The sequence below is a fragment of the Acanthopagrus latus genome, chromosome 8, assembly GCF_904848185.1.
Source record: "Acanthopagrus latus isolate v.2019 chromosome 8, fAcaLat1.1, whole genome shotgun sequence".
In the NCBI taxonomy this organism is placed as follows: Eukaryota; Metazoa; Chordata; class Actinopteri; order Spariformes; family Sparidae; genus Acanthopagrus; species Acanthopagrus latus.
In genome coordinates this window covers 15,580,182-15,597,503 of record NC_051046.1, presented here as the reverse complement: position 1 = coordinate 15,597,503, position 17,322 = coordinate 15,580,182, and the positions used below count along the sequence as shown (strand labels likewise).

The 17,322-nt window shown below is 40.9% G+C and overlaps 1 protein-coding gene across 9 annotated transcripts in view; it reads right to left on the bottom strand.

Moving 5' to 3' along the window:
- Nucleotides 1-132: 132 nt before the first annotated feature.
- srpk2 (SRSF protein kinase 2) overlaps nucleotides 133-17,322 on the bottom strand; it is a 73,330-nt gene continuing 56,140 nt past the window's right edge. For 3 of the 9 annotated variants that reach the window (XM_037106436.1, XM_037106432.1, XM_037106438.1), the window contains 10 exons: nucleotides 17,118-17,283; nucleotides 15,574-15,614; nucleotides 14,236-14,560; nucleotides 11,523-12,488; nucleotides 10,063-10,163; nucleotides 9,257-9,364; nucleotides 9,055-9,124; nucleotides 6,796-6,888; nucleotides 6,384-6,476; nucleotides 133-2,537 (listed from right to left, as the gene is read on the bottom strand). In XM_037106436.1, the coding sequence (XP_036962331.1) occupies nucleotides 2,353-2,537; nucleotides 6,384-6,476; nucleotides 6,796-6,888; nucleotides 9,055-9,124; nucleotides 9,257-9,364; nucleotides 10,063-10,163; nucleotides 11,523-12,488; nucleotides 14,236-14,560; nucleotides 15,574-15,614; nucleotides 17,118-17,283 (2,148 nt within the window). In that variant the 3' untranslated portion in view covers nucleotides 133-2,352. The remainder of the gene's footprint in view (nucleotides 2,538-6,383; nucleotides 6,477-6,795; nucleotides 6,889-9,054; nucleotides 9,125-9,256; nucleotides 9,365-10,062; nucleotides 10,164-11,522; nucleotides 12,489-14,235; nucleotides 14,561-15,573; nucleotides 15,615-17,117; nucleotides 17,284-17,322) is intronic. The other 6 variants (XM_037106437.1, XM_037106433.1, XM_037106439.1 and 3 more) reach the window with 5 other exon arrangements.

The following is a 17,322-nucleotide window of genomic DNA, read 5'->3' as shown; positions in this document are numbered from 1 at the left end:
TAACGTATCGTGAATCCTATCGAATCGTGAGCTACTCTGTGATTCCCACCCCTAGTCTTAAATTCTCTGACCTTTTCAGTAACATTGAATGATGCAGCTTCAAAGCAGACAATTCACTACATCAAGGGCAAGGGATCCATTAATTTACAATTTTATTAAATCTGTCAATGAAAAACACAGACAAGAGACGCGATTCTGTCAATGTCATCAGGAAGAACAGTCAGCATGGCTGAAAGAGTGAGATCAGGAGGTTTTGGTGCAAAAAAACTCATCACATACCCTTTATTGCAAAACTGTTGATTTTTTTTTTCATCACCATCAAGAGCCCAGACAGAGCAGCACTGTTCAAGTAAGGAGGGAGGGGAGAGGTGACAACTGTGTAAAAAAAAAATCTTTCAATAATAATAATAATAATAATAATAATTAATAATAATAATGACAAAAGAAATAAAAACATCTCTAATAGACAAACACAATCACCTCAGTATAAGACGAGATTCTGTCACGGTCACGACAACCAGAGAAAAGTTGTTTTCTTTTTTTTTTCCTCTTTTTTTAATGAATTAAATAGTTTTTAAAAATATCTCACCATTTACTTATACTCATCTTTTTTCATTTATTGCGAAAAATAGGCAACTGGACTAACTGTGATGATGCAAGTTTTCTTGTGTGTGTGTGTGTGTGTATGTGTGTGTGTGAGAGAGAGAGACAGAGAAATAGAGATTAAGTGGAGAGAGATATAGTGGAACGTCTTGAAGCGTTGGCACTGAGAGCAGCAGCAATGTGAGGCGATGCAGTACTCTCATTGAGCCACCAGGTGGCACGGTTCAGTCTGAACTTTCCTCCTGGGCCGGAGCAATGTGGCCCAACCTCCCACCACTGTATCAGAGGAAGTCAAGTTATGCCAACAACTTTTTGGAATGATGCTTGTGTGTTGAAACTTTGTCCACGGTCGCTCATCTGCGTTGTAAGTTCTCAGTTCTATGTACAAAGATTTCAAATCCCTGAAGGACATCTACAAAGACAAGTGCAACCTCCATGTGACCATCCCCTTTCTGGAGAAGCTCAGGGATCGAAGGGTTCCTCTACAGGGGGAAAAAAAGGGGGGGGGGAATTGTACCAATCAGATCAGGTAAACGTGCCGCAGCAGGACTCAACAGAATTGTTCTTAAAGTCAGGAATGATGGACCAAAGATTTAGGAATGTCAAAAGCTGGAGAAGAAGGGGTTGTAATGTAGTTCCTCAGAGGGGGGCACCAAAATATCCTAACATAATTCTTTCTAACAGAATGTCCAAGAGAGGCGGTGAAACAGGAAAGAAACCAGGGAAATGCACAAATAAAATAACGCATCCATCCACTCGTTTGTCATATCCGTTCATGCTGATCCATCAGTCCCTCCATGCATTTTAAAAATAGTCTTTATAGACCAAGCAGTCCTCCTCCCTGTTAAATTGATTGTATCTTTTAAATTTTTTTCCCTCATCCCGCAAACTTTTTCTGTCTCTGTCAGAGTGGCAACTGTCAGTGTGGTGCCCTCTGGAGGACTGGCTGCCCTCCAGTTCTCTGAGGTGGCCCCTGGCAGGAGCATGCAGCTCATTTAAGTGGGAGGAAAAATGGGTGAGAGGCGCTTTTTGGGACAGGATTGTGGAAGAAAGCAGGGTGTAAACTTTTTGTCCGATGACGTGTTTCTTCCAAAGCAGAGGAAGGAAGGGGGAGGTAGGGCAACTGGGCTGGAGAGAGAGGACAGGCGTGTCTTCAGCACAGGCTTGCGCTCATTCTCACCTACAAAAACACACACTTGTCTGTCTTGTAGGCCCTGGCTATGTAAAGGTCATGGCAGATGGAGCTCTGGGCCGTCTGCACTGTGATGGGGCTTCTTGTTGACTTTTCTTTCCCGTCACTGACGAGATCAGTAGCTGTCAGATGCCCACGACTAAAACCAAACAAGTTAAAACTGAGAATCAGGAGGAGATTAGATGGACGAGACCGGCTGACAGCTTTACGGCAGAACAAGAGGAGAAGATAGCACGTCTCTTTCCCATTTATGGTGTGAGCAGCATCCGTCATCAAATGATCTGATTCTTTTTGGGAGATCTTACGGAAGACACAGCTACTATGCCATTTAATGTCCATAACCCAGTCTTTACATTCCTTTAAGGGAAAGCGTGTGGGACTTACTCGGATAAGCATGTTATGGATGTGAGGGATAGGGCAGGAAAGATTACGTCTTTCTCATCTAATCCGACTCAGTTCGTCTCCATGCTATAGTTCCACAGGCTGCCACCAGGGGGTGTTGTTCGGGCTAACTGTTGGGGGACAAGGGGAGGAGGGCGTCTGATCAGAGATTGTGGCTACGAGTTGATCCAGGGGTGGTTGAGGCATTCGCCGGCCGAGGCCCTCTTCTCAGGCACCATCTCCAGCATGGGCAGAAGGAAATGGGTGAAGTGGCCGGCATCTTCGTGTGCCCAGCCGTACTTCTCCACTAACACGTCAAACAGGGACCACGGCTTCAGCTTGGTAATGTGCCGCAGTTCACCTGCAGGGGGGGATAGAGAGCATAGTCAGTTTTCCTGCAGGAAGATGTAGGAGGAAATGACAGTGGCAAAACATAAAGGATTAGTTCACCCAAATAACAACACATTTTCTTAATTAAACAATAGGATAGGTCTGGTGAAATGTTTTTTTTTTTTTTGTTTGTTTGTTTGTTTTCATCAAATCCCCAAAAGACCAAAACCAATGATGAATGGATCCTACAGACATGAACAGTCTGTGTAGCCTAATATCCAGTCGCGTATTCCTTTGTGCTCCATTGTTATCCAGAAAATGGATATGTTCCACATAAACTGTCTGTCTGCTGGGGTAAATACACAACAGTCCATCAAATGTGTATCAACACACAGCTGAAAATAGGACCCAGTTATTATATGTGTATTATTAGTGGGAACAAATGTGCTTCGGTACCACAGACAGGGTAGGGAAGCCATAAAGGATGGTGAGACAGACTGATGCATTCAGTCTTAAAAAAAGAAAAATTAAGCTGAGTCTTTGATTCAGAACAATCCTACTAAAGCTAGTATCGCTACTCAAAACAGTAATTAGCATTGGTAGTATCTAATCACTTTTTAAAGATGCAGCTGTTGAATTATAATACACACTTTTTAAAAATGTTTTGTGTACACAAACAAAAATTCATCCAAATATCTCAAAATGTGTACAAAGCTATCTGCTGGTTAAAGCTATTCCATCAGAGGTAGGTAATATTTTTTATTTATTTTTTGGTTGTTTGGGTGAACTGACCCTTTAATCAGATGCCATAGCAAGCAACGATTCTGCAGGCTCCAGCCAACACGCTACAGCAGCTGATTTCACAGACTCATTCACCTTCTCCGTGTGGACGAGTGCTAATCAGTGACGCGCTGTAACAATGGAGTGAAAACCTGCAGAGCCGTGGCTGCAAACCGCAAAAATAGACGGCAAGAGGTGGATGGAAGGAGACAGAGAGTAGGCGATGTGATGGAAAGAGACAAGGAGGGGAACATTATTGAAGAGGCGAGGAAAATGATTGGCTGGGAGCACATGACAGACAGAGAAGGAAAGAGTATGAGAGAATGATTAATGATGGAAGCGATCAAGAGCAAAGGTCCAGTCAAAGCACCGCTGCCATGGTAACCTTCCTATACACTGATTGGAGAAGAGATTATGAGGGAGGAAAAAGATTTTCCTTATATTGTTCAAGAGAAAATAAGAGCATACACCTTTGCAGCTGTTTGGCTGCATTAAAAAGGCATTGCTGGTCATAAATTGTTGCACGTTCTTTTAATCTTTTGATTTATATTATTTTAAAAGATGAGTGTCAGTGTGTGCATTTAGGAAACAAGGTAAAAAGTCCTGGATTGCACTGCAAAGGCTAAAGGCAGCTTGGCAGACAGGCGAAGCCCAGAGAGACAGAGCGAGAAAGTCAGACCTGATTAACAGAGCGCCAAGAGATAAAAGGGGGAACATTGAGACATCAAGTGCAGCCTCAGACCTCGGATAGAGACAACATCAAAGGGCAATATTCAGGTCTCATGACACATTATGAAGAATATATGAGCAGAAAGGGAAGGAGATCGAGAGGAAGAAAAAAGGGAATAAATGAGAGAGTGCAAGGGTTATCAGCTGTACCAAACACAGATCCATACACTTACCAGGCTCACAGATGTGAGGTGTTATGACACAGTTAAAGCCCTGCTGTTCTGTTCATAGGCTGAGTATGAGTATAAGTATGACTTACTGTTACTGATATTGTTCATACTGCTGCTGGATAATGTTATAGCCAAAGTAAACTATTCTCCTATTGATCCTAACTTTGATATATAGTCTGTAATGATCTGTCATTACATATTGTTATATAAAGGCAAAACGTCAGACTATCTATTGTTTTGCTTAGAATTCTATATTCAGATAATACATTTTATCATTATTAAGTAGAATAACTTCTTCTCTCTTCTCTTGTTTTTGCCACTGATTAAATTAAATTCACCATTTTGCTGCAGTCCAGTGTCAGATTATTCAGATAATCACAACAAAGTAGGGTAAGCCTTTCTTTTAAAGTCCCCTAATTACCAGGTATTTACCTGGTAAATTCATGGTAACATAAAAGTGTTACTAGGTAATTACCAATGGTAATAAGAAAGTAAATACAATTAAACTATAGCCAAAATACTGGGCATTTACCTGGTAACTGTATGGTAAATTATAGTGTGTTTTTGGGTCATTACTAAGAAGGTAAATACAATGAAACTATGGCAAAAATGCTGGGTATTTACCTGGTAACTATATGGTAAATTATAGTGTATTATTGGGTGCTTACTGCTGGTAATAAGCAGTGAGCTACAGTTCCCCAATTACAAGCTATTTATCAAGTAAATATATGGTAAGAAAAATGTGTTACTAGGTATTGTATTTACTTTCTTATTACCATTGGTAATTACCTAGTAACACTTTTTATGTTGCCATGAATTTACTAGATAAATACCTGGTAATTAGGGGACTGTAAAAGAAAGGCTTACCCAAGGTATTTTAATGTCAATTCAGTAGGGATGAGCGATAACGTGGAAAGAAATATTAAAACATAAAAAAATAATGTTCTGATCCTACAACATGGAAAATCTTGGCGAATTAAATAAATGTTCAAAGTCATTATAGTTGTCAATTGATTCATTGTTTTGAAGTATGTTTTTAGAATGCTTGTAATTCTAATAATGTAAGGAACTTAAAAAAATATGAAAAGGTCATCACGCCACTGAATCTCACTTTGGAGAAACACACTTCAGAGAGTAGGTTAACAACTGTTTTTTTTGTTTGTTTTTTTTGTCTATATGTTGTTCATTTTTTCCCCTCATTTGGGAAAGGCTCCTGTTAGCAGAGCAACTACAACTACAGTCTTACCAGTGATCTTTTGGTCAGACCTGTACCATTTGGTCACAGAATTTTAGCTCTGTTCTCACATTTTCTGGAGGCATTTCTTCATCCAAAGTCATACGACGTAGATATGTTGTGGGTTTTGATGTGTTTCTCCACTGACTTCAGCACAACAGGCACCACAGTCTGGCACTAAAGCAAGATTCAGTGATGTAATTACCCTTGAAAATGAGTGTGTTGTTTTGTTTGGTTGCTTTACTTCAGGCCAAAGTATGCAAGTAAAATTGTAGGATCAGTCTTTGTTGCAGTACTTCCTTCAATCCAAGAAAACTTTCTCTCACCGAAGAAATAACAGTAATACAATCCTTGGTCAGAAACTCAAATACAATGTCATCAAATTATTATAAGGCTTTTCACGCTGCGCTTGGCCAAAGGGCTATGAAAGTTGTCCCATTTGGACAGTCCTGGGCTTGTTGGCCCAGTTCAAGACTAGGGTTAGCCCTGGGATTTGTGGTGTTATCCTCTGAAAATCAAGCAAACACAAGGCTAAAGGGAGCCAGTGTGATATGGAGCTAAAATAAACAGTAGTCACACAGCATCCTAAAATGTAGATATTAGCTGTATGTTCAAACTGAGATTTAACCTTAGCATAGGATAACCCCAGGTTTACAGTTTGTGTGTGAGAAGGGGCTCAATTATCAAGAGTCAGGGAAAACCTCTCATGATGGATGAAGATCAATTATGACAATGAATTATCGCCCAGGCCTACAATGAAACAATTAAACATTCATTTTTGCTGTGATTGACAACTTACCTGAAACTATTTGAACTGACTTAATATAGACTACTGCGGCAGTACTACAAACTATACTATAAAAAACCCCCCCTCGAGAGTCACTAGACTACAGTCCTGAACTACAGCTATCCCTTAGCAGGCCTACCCTCCACCTAACCGACCACTAACCGCGGTGTCGTTTACCTTTCTTGGAGAAAAACTCTCGGCTGTACTTCCCGGCAGCGACCACTTTGCGTGGGACCTTCCCAAGGAGCTCCATGATCAGAGCGATGTGGTCTGCCCACCACCACATACATCACAGAGGGAACAGGCACGGTTCAGCATTACGGCATGCACACACACATTAACACGACTGGCTGAACGGGACTGACACACACTGCTGCCTCGGAGCACTGCGTGGACACACTCGCAGATGGATGTGGCCACTGTTTTCACAGTTTTCAGTCACATTGCTATCCAATCATTTCCCCAAATCAAATCCTCAGTGACAAAAGCTTTAAGTTGTTATTGTGTCCTGATTGTCAGCTAGCATCCATTTCTGTCTCTTTTAGACATCTGTGTGTCCCAGTCCCATCAGCTCTCTGGCCAGCGCTACCTCTTCGGTTGAAGAACTCCCGGGAATATTTTCCAGAGAGCGCAAAGTGCCTCGGAATACAGCCCAGCAGCTCTATGATGTGGGCTATGTGGTCTATGGAGGAGAGAGGGGGGTGGGAAGGCAGGAGGGAGGAGAGGGGGGAGGAATAATAAAATAAAATGAAATAAAAAAAAAAAACAGAAAAAGAAAGGAAAGGAAATGCAAAAGAGATAAAAAAGGTAAAGACAAGGAGGTGGAGATTGAATTGAAAGAGAGGGACAAATGAAAGTAAAAGAGGATGGATTGTGGGGAAGAAATAGAAACAGGGACAGGAAGTGACAGGTAGAAAAGATCACAGAGGGGTAAGGGAGGAATAATAAGAGAAGGGAAAGGAAGGAAAAAAGAGACAGTCACAGACAGTAAAGGAGAAAAACCTGTGTTAGTGAGCTGTGCCTCCACAGCAGAGGTGAGGAAATGAAATGATCAGCCATGGTATTAAAAAAAAAAAAGTGACATGCATTCAGATGCAGAACTGAGTGAACAGGAAACCCGAAGCTAGATTTTCAATTTGGCCTCAATGGCGGGAGATCAAAAGTGTTTCTCTGCAAATCAGGATGTCAGGATAAAAGTGACGGTGGCTTATTGCCTGTGCTAAACATGCAAGATGAGGTTAACCATGGGTCGCATGCAGTGAGAAAAGTAACCCAATGAGCTGGTGAGATCAAAAAATCAGAGGAGATGAAGAGATCAAGGACTGAGGTGAGGATGAGGGCACACTGTTTGAAATGTATTCTGTGAGACAGAGAGTAATGACTCTGGAGTCGACATGCAAATTATAAGGACTGCATTGCTTTATATGCTTGACGTGACTAAATATAGATACACACATACTCACGGAATACAGTGTCTAGCTAATGTTGCTCTTATGCTTAAGTTAGTGCTATCACTTTACAGTATGTTGGAAATCTGTCCAGATGTTGAGCACAAAGACAGACGTGTGAGCACTCTGTGTATCTATAACATTTGAACAACCCAGTGAAGATGAGTGGAGGCATAGCAGCAGAATTAAAGGACAGGATTTACAGTCGACAGTGGATAGGGGGATTTGGGGAGAGGGATGGCTCTAACTTTAACTAAGCTCACCATTTTTTAATCAATTTACAATACCATTGATCATAAATAAATCTAATACAGTGTTTATCCATTGTTCAGATGCATTGCTGGAAACAACAGTCCCATTTTTGACTTGCTTAAAAAACAGCAAATGCATTCAAACTGTGCTGTGTTCCCAAAACTCCTCGTAAAGTCAAGTTTGACATTGAGATGTGCTTAGATTTAATGTAGAAAAAAAGGGTTTATGTACTTTGACTACAATTTTTCTTTTCATTTACATACATTTATTTATTTATTCCCAAACATTTCACATCTTATTTCAATTAAGTTGCAATGACTTACAGCTGCACAATTATCAAAATATTATATTATATTTTATAATATAAGTCACAATCTGGCCAAGTGCAATAGAAGCTGTTTTTTTTTTTTTTGATGAAGGTAAAATGTGTGACAAAAAAGCATTATAATAAAGTACTGTAGTGCTGTACAGATAGATGCCTTGGCCTACAAATATTGTTCTCCAGATGTAAGAACATGTGTTTGTTTGATATGGACCCCAAGAAATGCCACTCTAATCATGAATCACATCGCAATCGTAATAGTTAACAGAATATCTTTGACCTATGGACAAAACAAGACATTTGAAGATGTCATCTTGGACTTAAGGAATGCTAACATCTTTTCATTATTTTTGGCATTTTGTAAAGCAAAAAACTAATTGATAAATCAAGAAAGTAATCAACATTTTAGTCGACAGTGAAAAAAAATGAAAATTGATTAAATAATCAAAATAATAATCAGAGAATTCATTTGTTGTTGTGACTGCATCACTGCAGTGTTAGAGCCATTAGCAGCAATGCATCAGAACAATGGAGGTTAAGCAGCGCACAACCACAAATTTTCATAGAAGAATACATCCAATTGATTACAACTTTTGATATGAAGAGCTTATGAAACATTTAAAACACTTTGCTTTTGTGTTTCAACATTTCTAACAATTTGTCATCTTTAAGTCAAGATCTTGAAAAACTGCAGATCCAGCTCTCAAGTCCTGACTTATATTCAGCAAGAATTCCCTTGTGGGAAACAGTCACATTACAAGATTCTGTGTTTCTATTTTTGTAAATTAAACCGGTGTGTGCACGTCATGGAGATTTAAATACTCACCCTCATCACGGGAGTAGTCTTCACCAGAGTGAGGCTCAAACAAGTAATCTCCAGTAGCCAGCTCAAAAGCCTATGAGAGATCAGACAAAGAAGAGTAGGGAATATGGCTGTATGTATCTGTATGTAACATACTGTATAAATGTATGTAATGTGCTGTATATATGTATGTAATATACTGTATACATGTATGTGTTGGTCTCACCATGCAGGCAGTACTCCAGATGTCTGCAGGGGTGCTGTAACCAGCTCCTATCAGCACCTCAATGGAACGGTACTGTCTCGTCTGGATGTCTTCAGTAAAGTGCTTGTGCTGAAGAGGAGAGGACAGGAGAGGAGAAGGCTTACTGTGCATTTGCAATTTAAAATCAAAACTAAAAGAGGCAGGGATGTCACAATAAGTCAAAAATGGTAGCAAAAGCAAACTTGTCACAGACATCAAAGAAACTAGAATTATCGCCTCACATGCCTGTCAAGTTGCTGTTCCTGAGCCATGCCTTTTAATAATAACAGTTTTCCAACATTGCTGTCACAGTTAAGTTAACATTCAACCTTTGGAATATGAAATGTCATCACTTCATTTTTGTCAAAATCATCTTTAAATTTGTTGGCCAAAGATGTGTCTTGTGAGGTCACAGTGACCTTTTGACTACCAAAATTGCATCAGTTCATCCTCGAGGCCAAGTGGACTTTTGTGCCAAATTTGGAATTCCCTCAAGGAGTTCTTGAGATCACATTCAGAAAAATAGGATGGATGGACAACCAGAAAACACACGGCTATTGCTGGCACAGAGGCATAAAAATAAAGTGGTTTCAAAATGGCACAAATACATATAAATCACAGTCCTTAGTTTTTGTGTAAATTACTTTTTGAGCGTCTGTTTCCCTGTGACTTGCTGGTTGTCACTAAGTTGCATCAGTTTAAAAGTCTAACCCTGACCAATAAAACGGCTGCAAACCTGTGTGTTTAAAAAACATGCTTCAGATCAATTCCAAGATACTGTGTCTTACCACCCAGCAGGCATTTCCAAGATCAGCGATTTTGACTCTAATAGAGTCAGCATTGCGTGGGTCTAGTGGGTTGATCAGGAGATCTGCTGCTCTGGCCCTTACTGGGAGGACGAAGAAAAGAAAAAGGTTAATACACACAGAAAGTAAGGATATGAAAAGTTTACACACTATATTGTGCTAATAGGGAACCTAATGAGAGAAAGCTGGTCCTAACTTCATCTCGGTGAACTATTTAGGTTATTTAACAGGGAAACAGACTTTTTTTTCTGCTTTTGTTTAAAAGAGAAAAGAGATGTGCTCCTCAAAGTGACCTCAAAGTTTGAGTCCAAGTTATTGATAATGAAATGAAACATGTGGGTGGATGAGTAATGGTGCTGGTGACGCATTATTAATACCCAGAGGAGATATGTGGAGACTGAAACGTAATCATGATCAACTGGATTATCTTCACAGGCAGCTATAATATATAAGAGATCAAAACACTGTGGTTATTCAAGGTTATTCATGTACTGCTAATCCATTACCTCACCTAAGATCTAAATTAACTCTAATTATTAGTACGCTGTTTTCCTCTGCTTTATCTATCCAACTCGAATTCTCATTTGCATGTAGATTAAATATTTTCAACAGAGACCTTGGCAAGACGGGAGCATAAATCAGCCGGCATTAAATCATTTGTTGATACAAAGAAAGAAAACGATGATGTTGAAATTTAAAAAAGATATCATTTACAGAGGGTGATTTCCACTGCTGATATTTTCACGTTGATGTAGAGGATCATAAACTTTGGTTCAAAATTATTTAACTATTAACAAACAACAAAATGCTTTTTAAACCATTTATACACTTTTTATAGAAAAGTTACAACGGATAATTCACAAATTACCTAATAAATGGTCTATAAAACATTTCATTGTTAACACTGAAATTACTATTAACTGAAGTTCCAGTTAATCAGCTATTAATTTACCATTTATTAATCACGATTATTAAGTGTTACAAATATGCAGAGGTTGGAAGTAATGTATATCCAAAATACTTTTTTCAGGCTCCTAACTGGACTGGAGGGGAGTTTGCAGGCTTTTAAACTCTGTGTGGGAGTGTCCTTACAGAGTCGTTAAGGACACGTGTGAGCTCTGACATTCGGAGTCATTAGGGCCACTTGTGGGTCGTTGACTGAACCGGCCTTCATGTGGGTTGCTAGGACTAGGTGAGCCCAGGCGTGAATGGTTGTTAAGCTGTCTGGGAAGAGAACCCAGCACAGCATTGTAGGTGGGTGATAAGTAATGTTGTAGGACAGCTCCTCTGTTCAAAGATGGCCTTATGTGAGTAAACGTATAATAACACAAATATCTGTACTTTCTACTCCATACATTTCTGAAAACAGGCTTGTCACTTGTTTTACTGCACGTGAGCGAAATCATCGATCACTTTTTTATATTTCATATACTATGTCTTACCTTTGGGTGTGTCTCCTGTGCTTGAAGAGGACACAGTGCGACTGCGGTCAGCGTGGGGGCTGCTGGGTGACGGGCCTGCTCCGATGTCTGCCGTCCCAACAGAAATGGGGTTACCTGGCAATGGATCCAGGGGCAAGTCGGGGAAGATGGGCATCTTGATTCGATCGCGTTCACTGGAGCCGTTGGTCAGGCCCGGCTCGGGTAGCTCGCCGTTGATCATCTCATACCCGGAGCTGAGAGAGTTGTCCCTGTCCGTGTAGCTGAGCTCAGACTCCACCAGGGGGCAGAGGAGAGGCTCGGGGGTAGGTGAAGGAGGTGGAGGAGTGCCAGGGTTTGGTTTCAGTCCCTCAGATCCCAACAAAACATGCCCGTTAGTTTTGGCTGAATTGTTTTTGTTGTTGTGGGTCTGGACGGAGAGCGAGGTGTCCGTGAGGAGATCTGCGGTTGTGTCGTCGTCCTCGTCATCCTCATCATCATCCTCGTCCTCGTCGTCCTCGTCATCCTCATCGTCCTCCCCCTCCTGATCCTTTGACTCCTCTTCCTCTACTACTGCCTCCTCCCCTGTTTTGCTCTCATCCTTTGGCTCCTCTGTCTCATTCTCCCCTTTCTCTGTCTCTTTCGCCTCCTCCTCTTCTTCCCCCTCCTCCACTTCCACCTCTACCTTTCCCTCCACCTCTTCTTCCTCATTCTCATCATTTGCCCCTTTCAATCCCCCCTCCTCGTCTTCCTCCTCGTCCTCCACCTCCTCTGCCCCTTCCTCATCCTCTACCTCTGCTTGTGTTGGCTCTCCATTCCCTTCTCCTGTGGTGGGGGGAATGGGGGTCTCTTTTTCAGCGGTAGGTGTTGGTTCCTCTTCTTCTTCCTCCTCCTCCTCTTCCTCATCCTCCTCCTCCTCTTCCGCCTCCTCATCAGGGTCGTCGTCTGTGATGCGAGGTGCCTCGCTCTGCTCCTGGGGAGGCGCTGCGCCTTACATGGACAGAGGACAAGATAAACAGTTAGGAGAGGAAGTAGGTGGGAAGGAGATACAATCAAAGGCAGCGTAGGCAGTGAGGAAATCAGCATGAAAAGAGAATAAAGATCGGAGAAGGAGGCAAAAGAGAGAATAGGAGAAGACAGAAGGTGGTGAGACGGAGGTCGGAGGAGGGAGACGGAGAAAGACTGTTTCTTTTTTTTTGTGAATCGGCCGAGCCTCCCATACACAGTGGGCCTAGCGTGGGCTGACTGGTTGGAGCCAGTCCACCTCCTATTCATTCACAGACAGACTGCTCAAAACCTGCATACACACACACTCAACATTCACTCACACTGCAGATCTGTAAAGAAACTAGAAATCAGACAATAAAAACCTGAATAAGAAAAAAGGAAGAACAAGATAACCTAGATATGTTGTTTTTTCCCCTTCACAGTACATTTCTCTTAAAGAAAGAAAGGACTGTACACCACGCCGTTTAAACTAATAATAAATGTCCAAACGTCAAGTATGTTAAACAAACTAAAAATAACAAACTGGAGACTTTAAACGAATGCAAAGTGGATTCTTAGACACGATTTAAAGGTAAGAATTCAGCTGATATGAGCTTTCTGAAGCTGACTTTCATGGTTTTGGTTTTTAGTTTCAGTGTTTCCTGTTTTATAATGTAGGCTTTTTGTCATGTGTCTTTCTGAATTTACCCTTAAATTCTCCATGTTTTTTATTTGCCATGTTTTTGACTGCTTTACTAGTTTTACCTGTTCTTTATCAGTCCTCCCAGTTTACTAGGCCTGCATTTGCTCCTCGTCTTTTACCTTCGTTTGTGCCAGTGTTCTTCGTGTCTCCCTGGTTTGTGCTTGTTTATTTTGCTCTGCTTTTCGGTGCCTGCCTTTGTTATACGGACTACAGCCTCAAATCATTAAATCTTGCTTTTTGTTCGTATGCCCGTATGCTTCAGGTGTTAGTCTAGTACCAACAGTTTTAGACTGTTGGTGCTACAGAATATTTCCCATTTTACATTTCACAAGGCCAGCCTGATAATCAGACTGAACTACCAATTTGTCTCACTTAAAATGAGACGAAATGGTGGTTCAGTTGAGTTCAGTTCTGCTGAACAAATCAGAGATGCACTCAATCTGAACACATTTTGTAATTTGTTTGAAATTTTGGAACCAGACATGACACTTTTGACATCATATATGCAGAAACCTGAAGGAAGCATGGGTTGTTTATAGTAGCCTATAAAGCAACACTACTGGTCAGGTAATGTAGCAGTGTCCTTTTATATTGGATGGCCTGACTGATAGTGGGAGGTTGTGAACAACTTGTGAGCGTTAATACTTTGGAAATGTCCAGTTGTTTCTGTTCATGTAAACGCTACCGATTACGGCTGATGACATATGAGGTCTTGAAGGGGTTGTCACAATTCATAGAGGGAGATTTCAACCACTTGAAAATGAGTGGTGGGTGTGAGAATTGGAAATGGCATTGAGCCCAAGTCAAGTCAAACAATGATATAGTAGTTTTTGTACTGTGCTTATGCAGCAACAAGTATTTTCCACATTAACACACCGAAGTTGAAGGGTGACTTCCTAGCTCGGGAAATGGGACGCCAAGGAGCATTAAACGTTAAAAACTCTGCAGTACAAATTTCTAATCATCAAACCACATGTATCACACTGTATTTTAGTGTTGTATCTGTCAGAAAATCACATTACTGAGCCTGGGGATCACACGACTCACATGTATGATTGGTCAACCTGATGGGCCTCTCCCTCTCTCCTCCCTCCTCCTCGTCATCCTCCCCATCCTCGTCATCATCATCATCCTCGTCGCTCTCTCCCAGAGCCATGCTGGGGCCAATCTGCGGTTGCGGCGGCTTCAGCAGCGGTGATGGCGGGTTGTGTTCGTGGTCGCCTTTCTCTCCCCCGTCTTTGGCTCTCTCCTCCTTCTTCTCGGCCTCTCTCTCCAGGGCTTCAATCTCAAGCATCCGTCTCTCCAGCAGCTCGGCCTGCCGCTTCTGTTTCTTCTTCAGCTTCTTCTTCTTGTTCTTGGAGATCTTGCCCACCTGGGAGGAAAAAAAGAAAACAAACAAACAAAAAAAAAAGAACGGGACAGGAGAGGAAGAGACAGAGTCACCGGGGAGCCAATAATATGTGTGAATAGGAGGTATTCAATGACAAGAAGTTTGGATACTTAATTGAATGTTGGATTATGATTTATGAGTGAATTAAAGACACTGAAAACTGTGCCAGCTTTATAACAGCTTTGGTTATTCTAAGAGAGATTTATGCACTTCTGTTTTTGTTTGTGCTCTATGCTCTTCTCAAAGTGGCCAGGACTCATGTCACGTTTCTTCTACGCACCAGTAAGAATTTAGCACGTCTGAGTGTCATCAAGTGTCTGTGGAGAGTTGTGGACCTGTTCGCTCGTGTAACAATCAAATCTAAACGAACAGCAACAATGGTTCTGATGGCCGGTTTCGCTAAGCTTTGGCGTGATAAACTCTTCATAAATTATAACTGAGGATGCCTTTTGTTGAGTTTATTGTTGCCTTTCTTTGTCATAAATATTTCATATTACAAAGAGATTTTTTTAGGGGCTTTAAGCTAAAATAAACCATTCTAAATCCCATTGGATTATATGAAAAATGCACTGTTACAAAGCAGAGAATAGGGCTATTGTTCTTTCTGAAAAGTTGGTGCTTTGGAGAAATATGAATTCATAGGAAGGCGATAGTCTGTTATGAAATCACATATTTTCATCAAGTTTCTCTGATTGGGAAATGTCAAAGACACTAAAGTATAGTTTTAATGCAACTAGTGCGGTATTTAAGTCTTTAAATTTGCTGCAACCCTATTTACTGAGTATCGTTTGAACAAACACCTTTATTAAAGTAGAGCAGTAGGAGCTTTGAAGCAGCTTAAACACTTGCTAAAAGTACTCACTCCTCCCTCTTTCTCTAACCGTCACAGGGATCACACCAAACGATCTGGCATGCTGCATGTACCTTGTACCTTTGTGTATTTGTGTGTGTGTTTATGTTTGTGTGTGTGTGCATTCCTCTCATTTCATACTCACATCTGTTGTACTCACCGGTTTGAGCTGGGGGGCTGTGCTAACTGACAGACAGAAAGAAAAACAACGAAAATCAGAGGCTGCACCAGCACCAATCCGTCACACAGGCGAGTTCACGCTACGTTCAGTATCATTACCGGAAAAAAGAAAATCATTAGAGTTGGCACACGTTCCCTTTTATGCACCTGATACATATAGAATGTGTAGGTGAAGCGAGAGAATTGCAAACAAATGAAGAGAAAGATCTTTCACACTCCTACAGCCTTACTTGCTCGTCCCAGATCCATAACATTAAAGTTTTTTTTTCTTCTCATGCCTGAGAATGTGGCTCTTATAGGACAGAATTCTCTCACCTGATCACCTGATATCTATCCAAATATGGATAATAAACCTAGAAAGAATTACAGTAGAGTGATATTAGGTGTAAGTCCTGACTGATTACTTTCACCTTCTACTGAGAGGTTCCGGCTCATCCAATACGATAAAGTATCAGAAACTCAAACAATCAGTATGTCATTTTCATCCTATATAGCAGAAGCAGAAGTAATCAAAGAGACATTCAGACATAAAACAAATGTCTGGACCTAAGTTAATGACAGTAAAAACTCTTTATTTACTTGGTCTCTTCAGATTATGTCACCAGCGAGTCCTCCTGTTTTGACAGTTGATCATCTTGTGCCCTCCTTTAATTGCGTTGAAATGTAAGCAGTGTAATTGGTTACCCTAGGGCTGAAAGTGACTCCTTCGGCTGATGCAAGCAATTGACAGCTCATGGGGGGGGTTCACCGAGAGGACAGGGTTCATGTTGAGTTTGGCAAGACAGTTTTTTTTAAGAACTTGATTTTCCTCATAGGAGGAACTCAGTGGCAGGAGATGAAAAAGGAAGGAATGTCTCTGTGTGGTATAAAAAAAGGCGAGAAGCCGAGGATGCACAACAGGCTTCTCTGAGAATCCCTTTTCTCTACTGAGTACTTCAATATCAAACATGATCATTTAGAGGGAAAAAATACATCATTGATGAATCATAATTAATTTGCATTTACTATGAATACCAATTTCTAGTCAGGAATATGAGCTGTAACCTATAATATAAACTGCAAGATTTTCTTTTTACTCAAAATCAAAATCAAACGTTTTGATGAAGAAACGTCACAGCTGCCATAAATAAAACAATAAACCGAACAACTTCACTTCTGGGTTTTTGTGGAACTTTGCTTCTGGTAAGTTTGATGTTACCCCAAGAAGTCTAAGTTTGCTTACTTCAAACCCTTAATTTTACGGAGTAAACAAAATGCTTATTTGGAAGACAAGTTTAAGGGGGTTAAAATAAGTATTAATATATTTCAGTTTTCATGTAACACTTTTTTTCCTCCCTCTTGCAAATACACACAGACACCTTTACATCAATTCACAATGCTTCTCCCCATGTGTCAATATTTATCTGCAATGTCCTTGTCTGAGAGTTGTATTGATCTAACTCACACTTCCTTTACTCTTAAATTATGTTCTTTAAAACACACATTTGCAGAGTGTTTTTTTGGGTCTACCTGCTGATCCAGACGGTGGGGGAGCTCCAGCTTTCTGCCATTCAGTTGCCTCCATGGCCATACGCCTCACGAAGGCGTCGTCTACACACATCAGGATGTTCTCTGGTTTGATGTCTGTGTGGATGATTTTACATTTCGTGTGGAGGTAATCCAGACCCTGCAGGACCTACAAGCACAATCAGATCAACAGACACATGTTTTATTA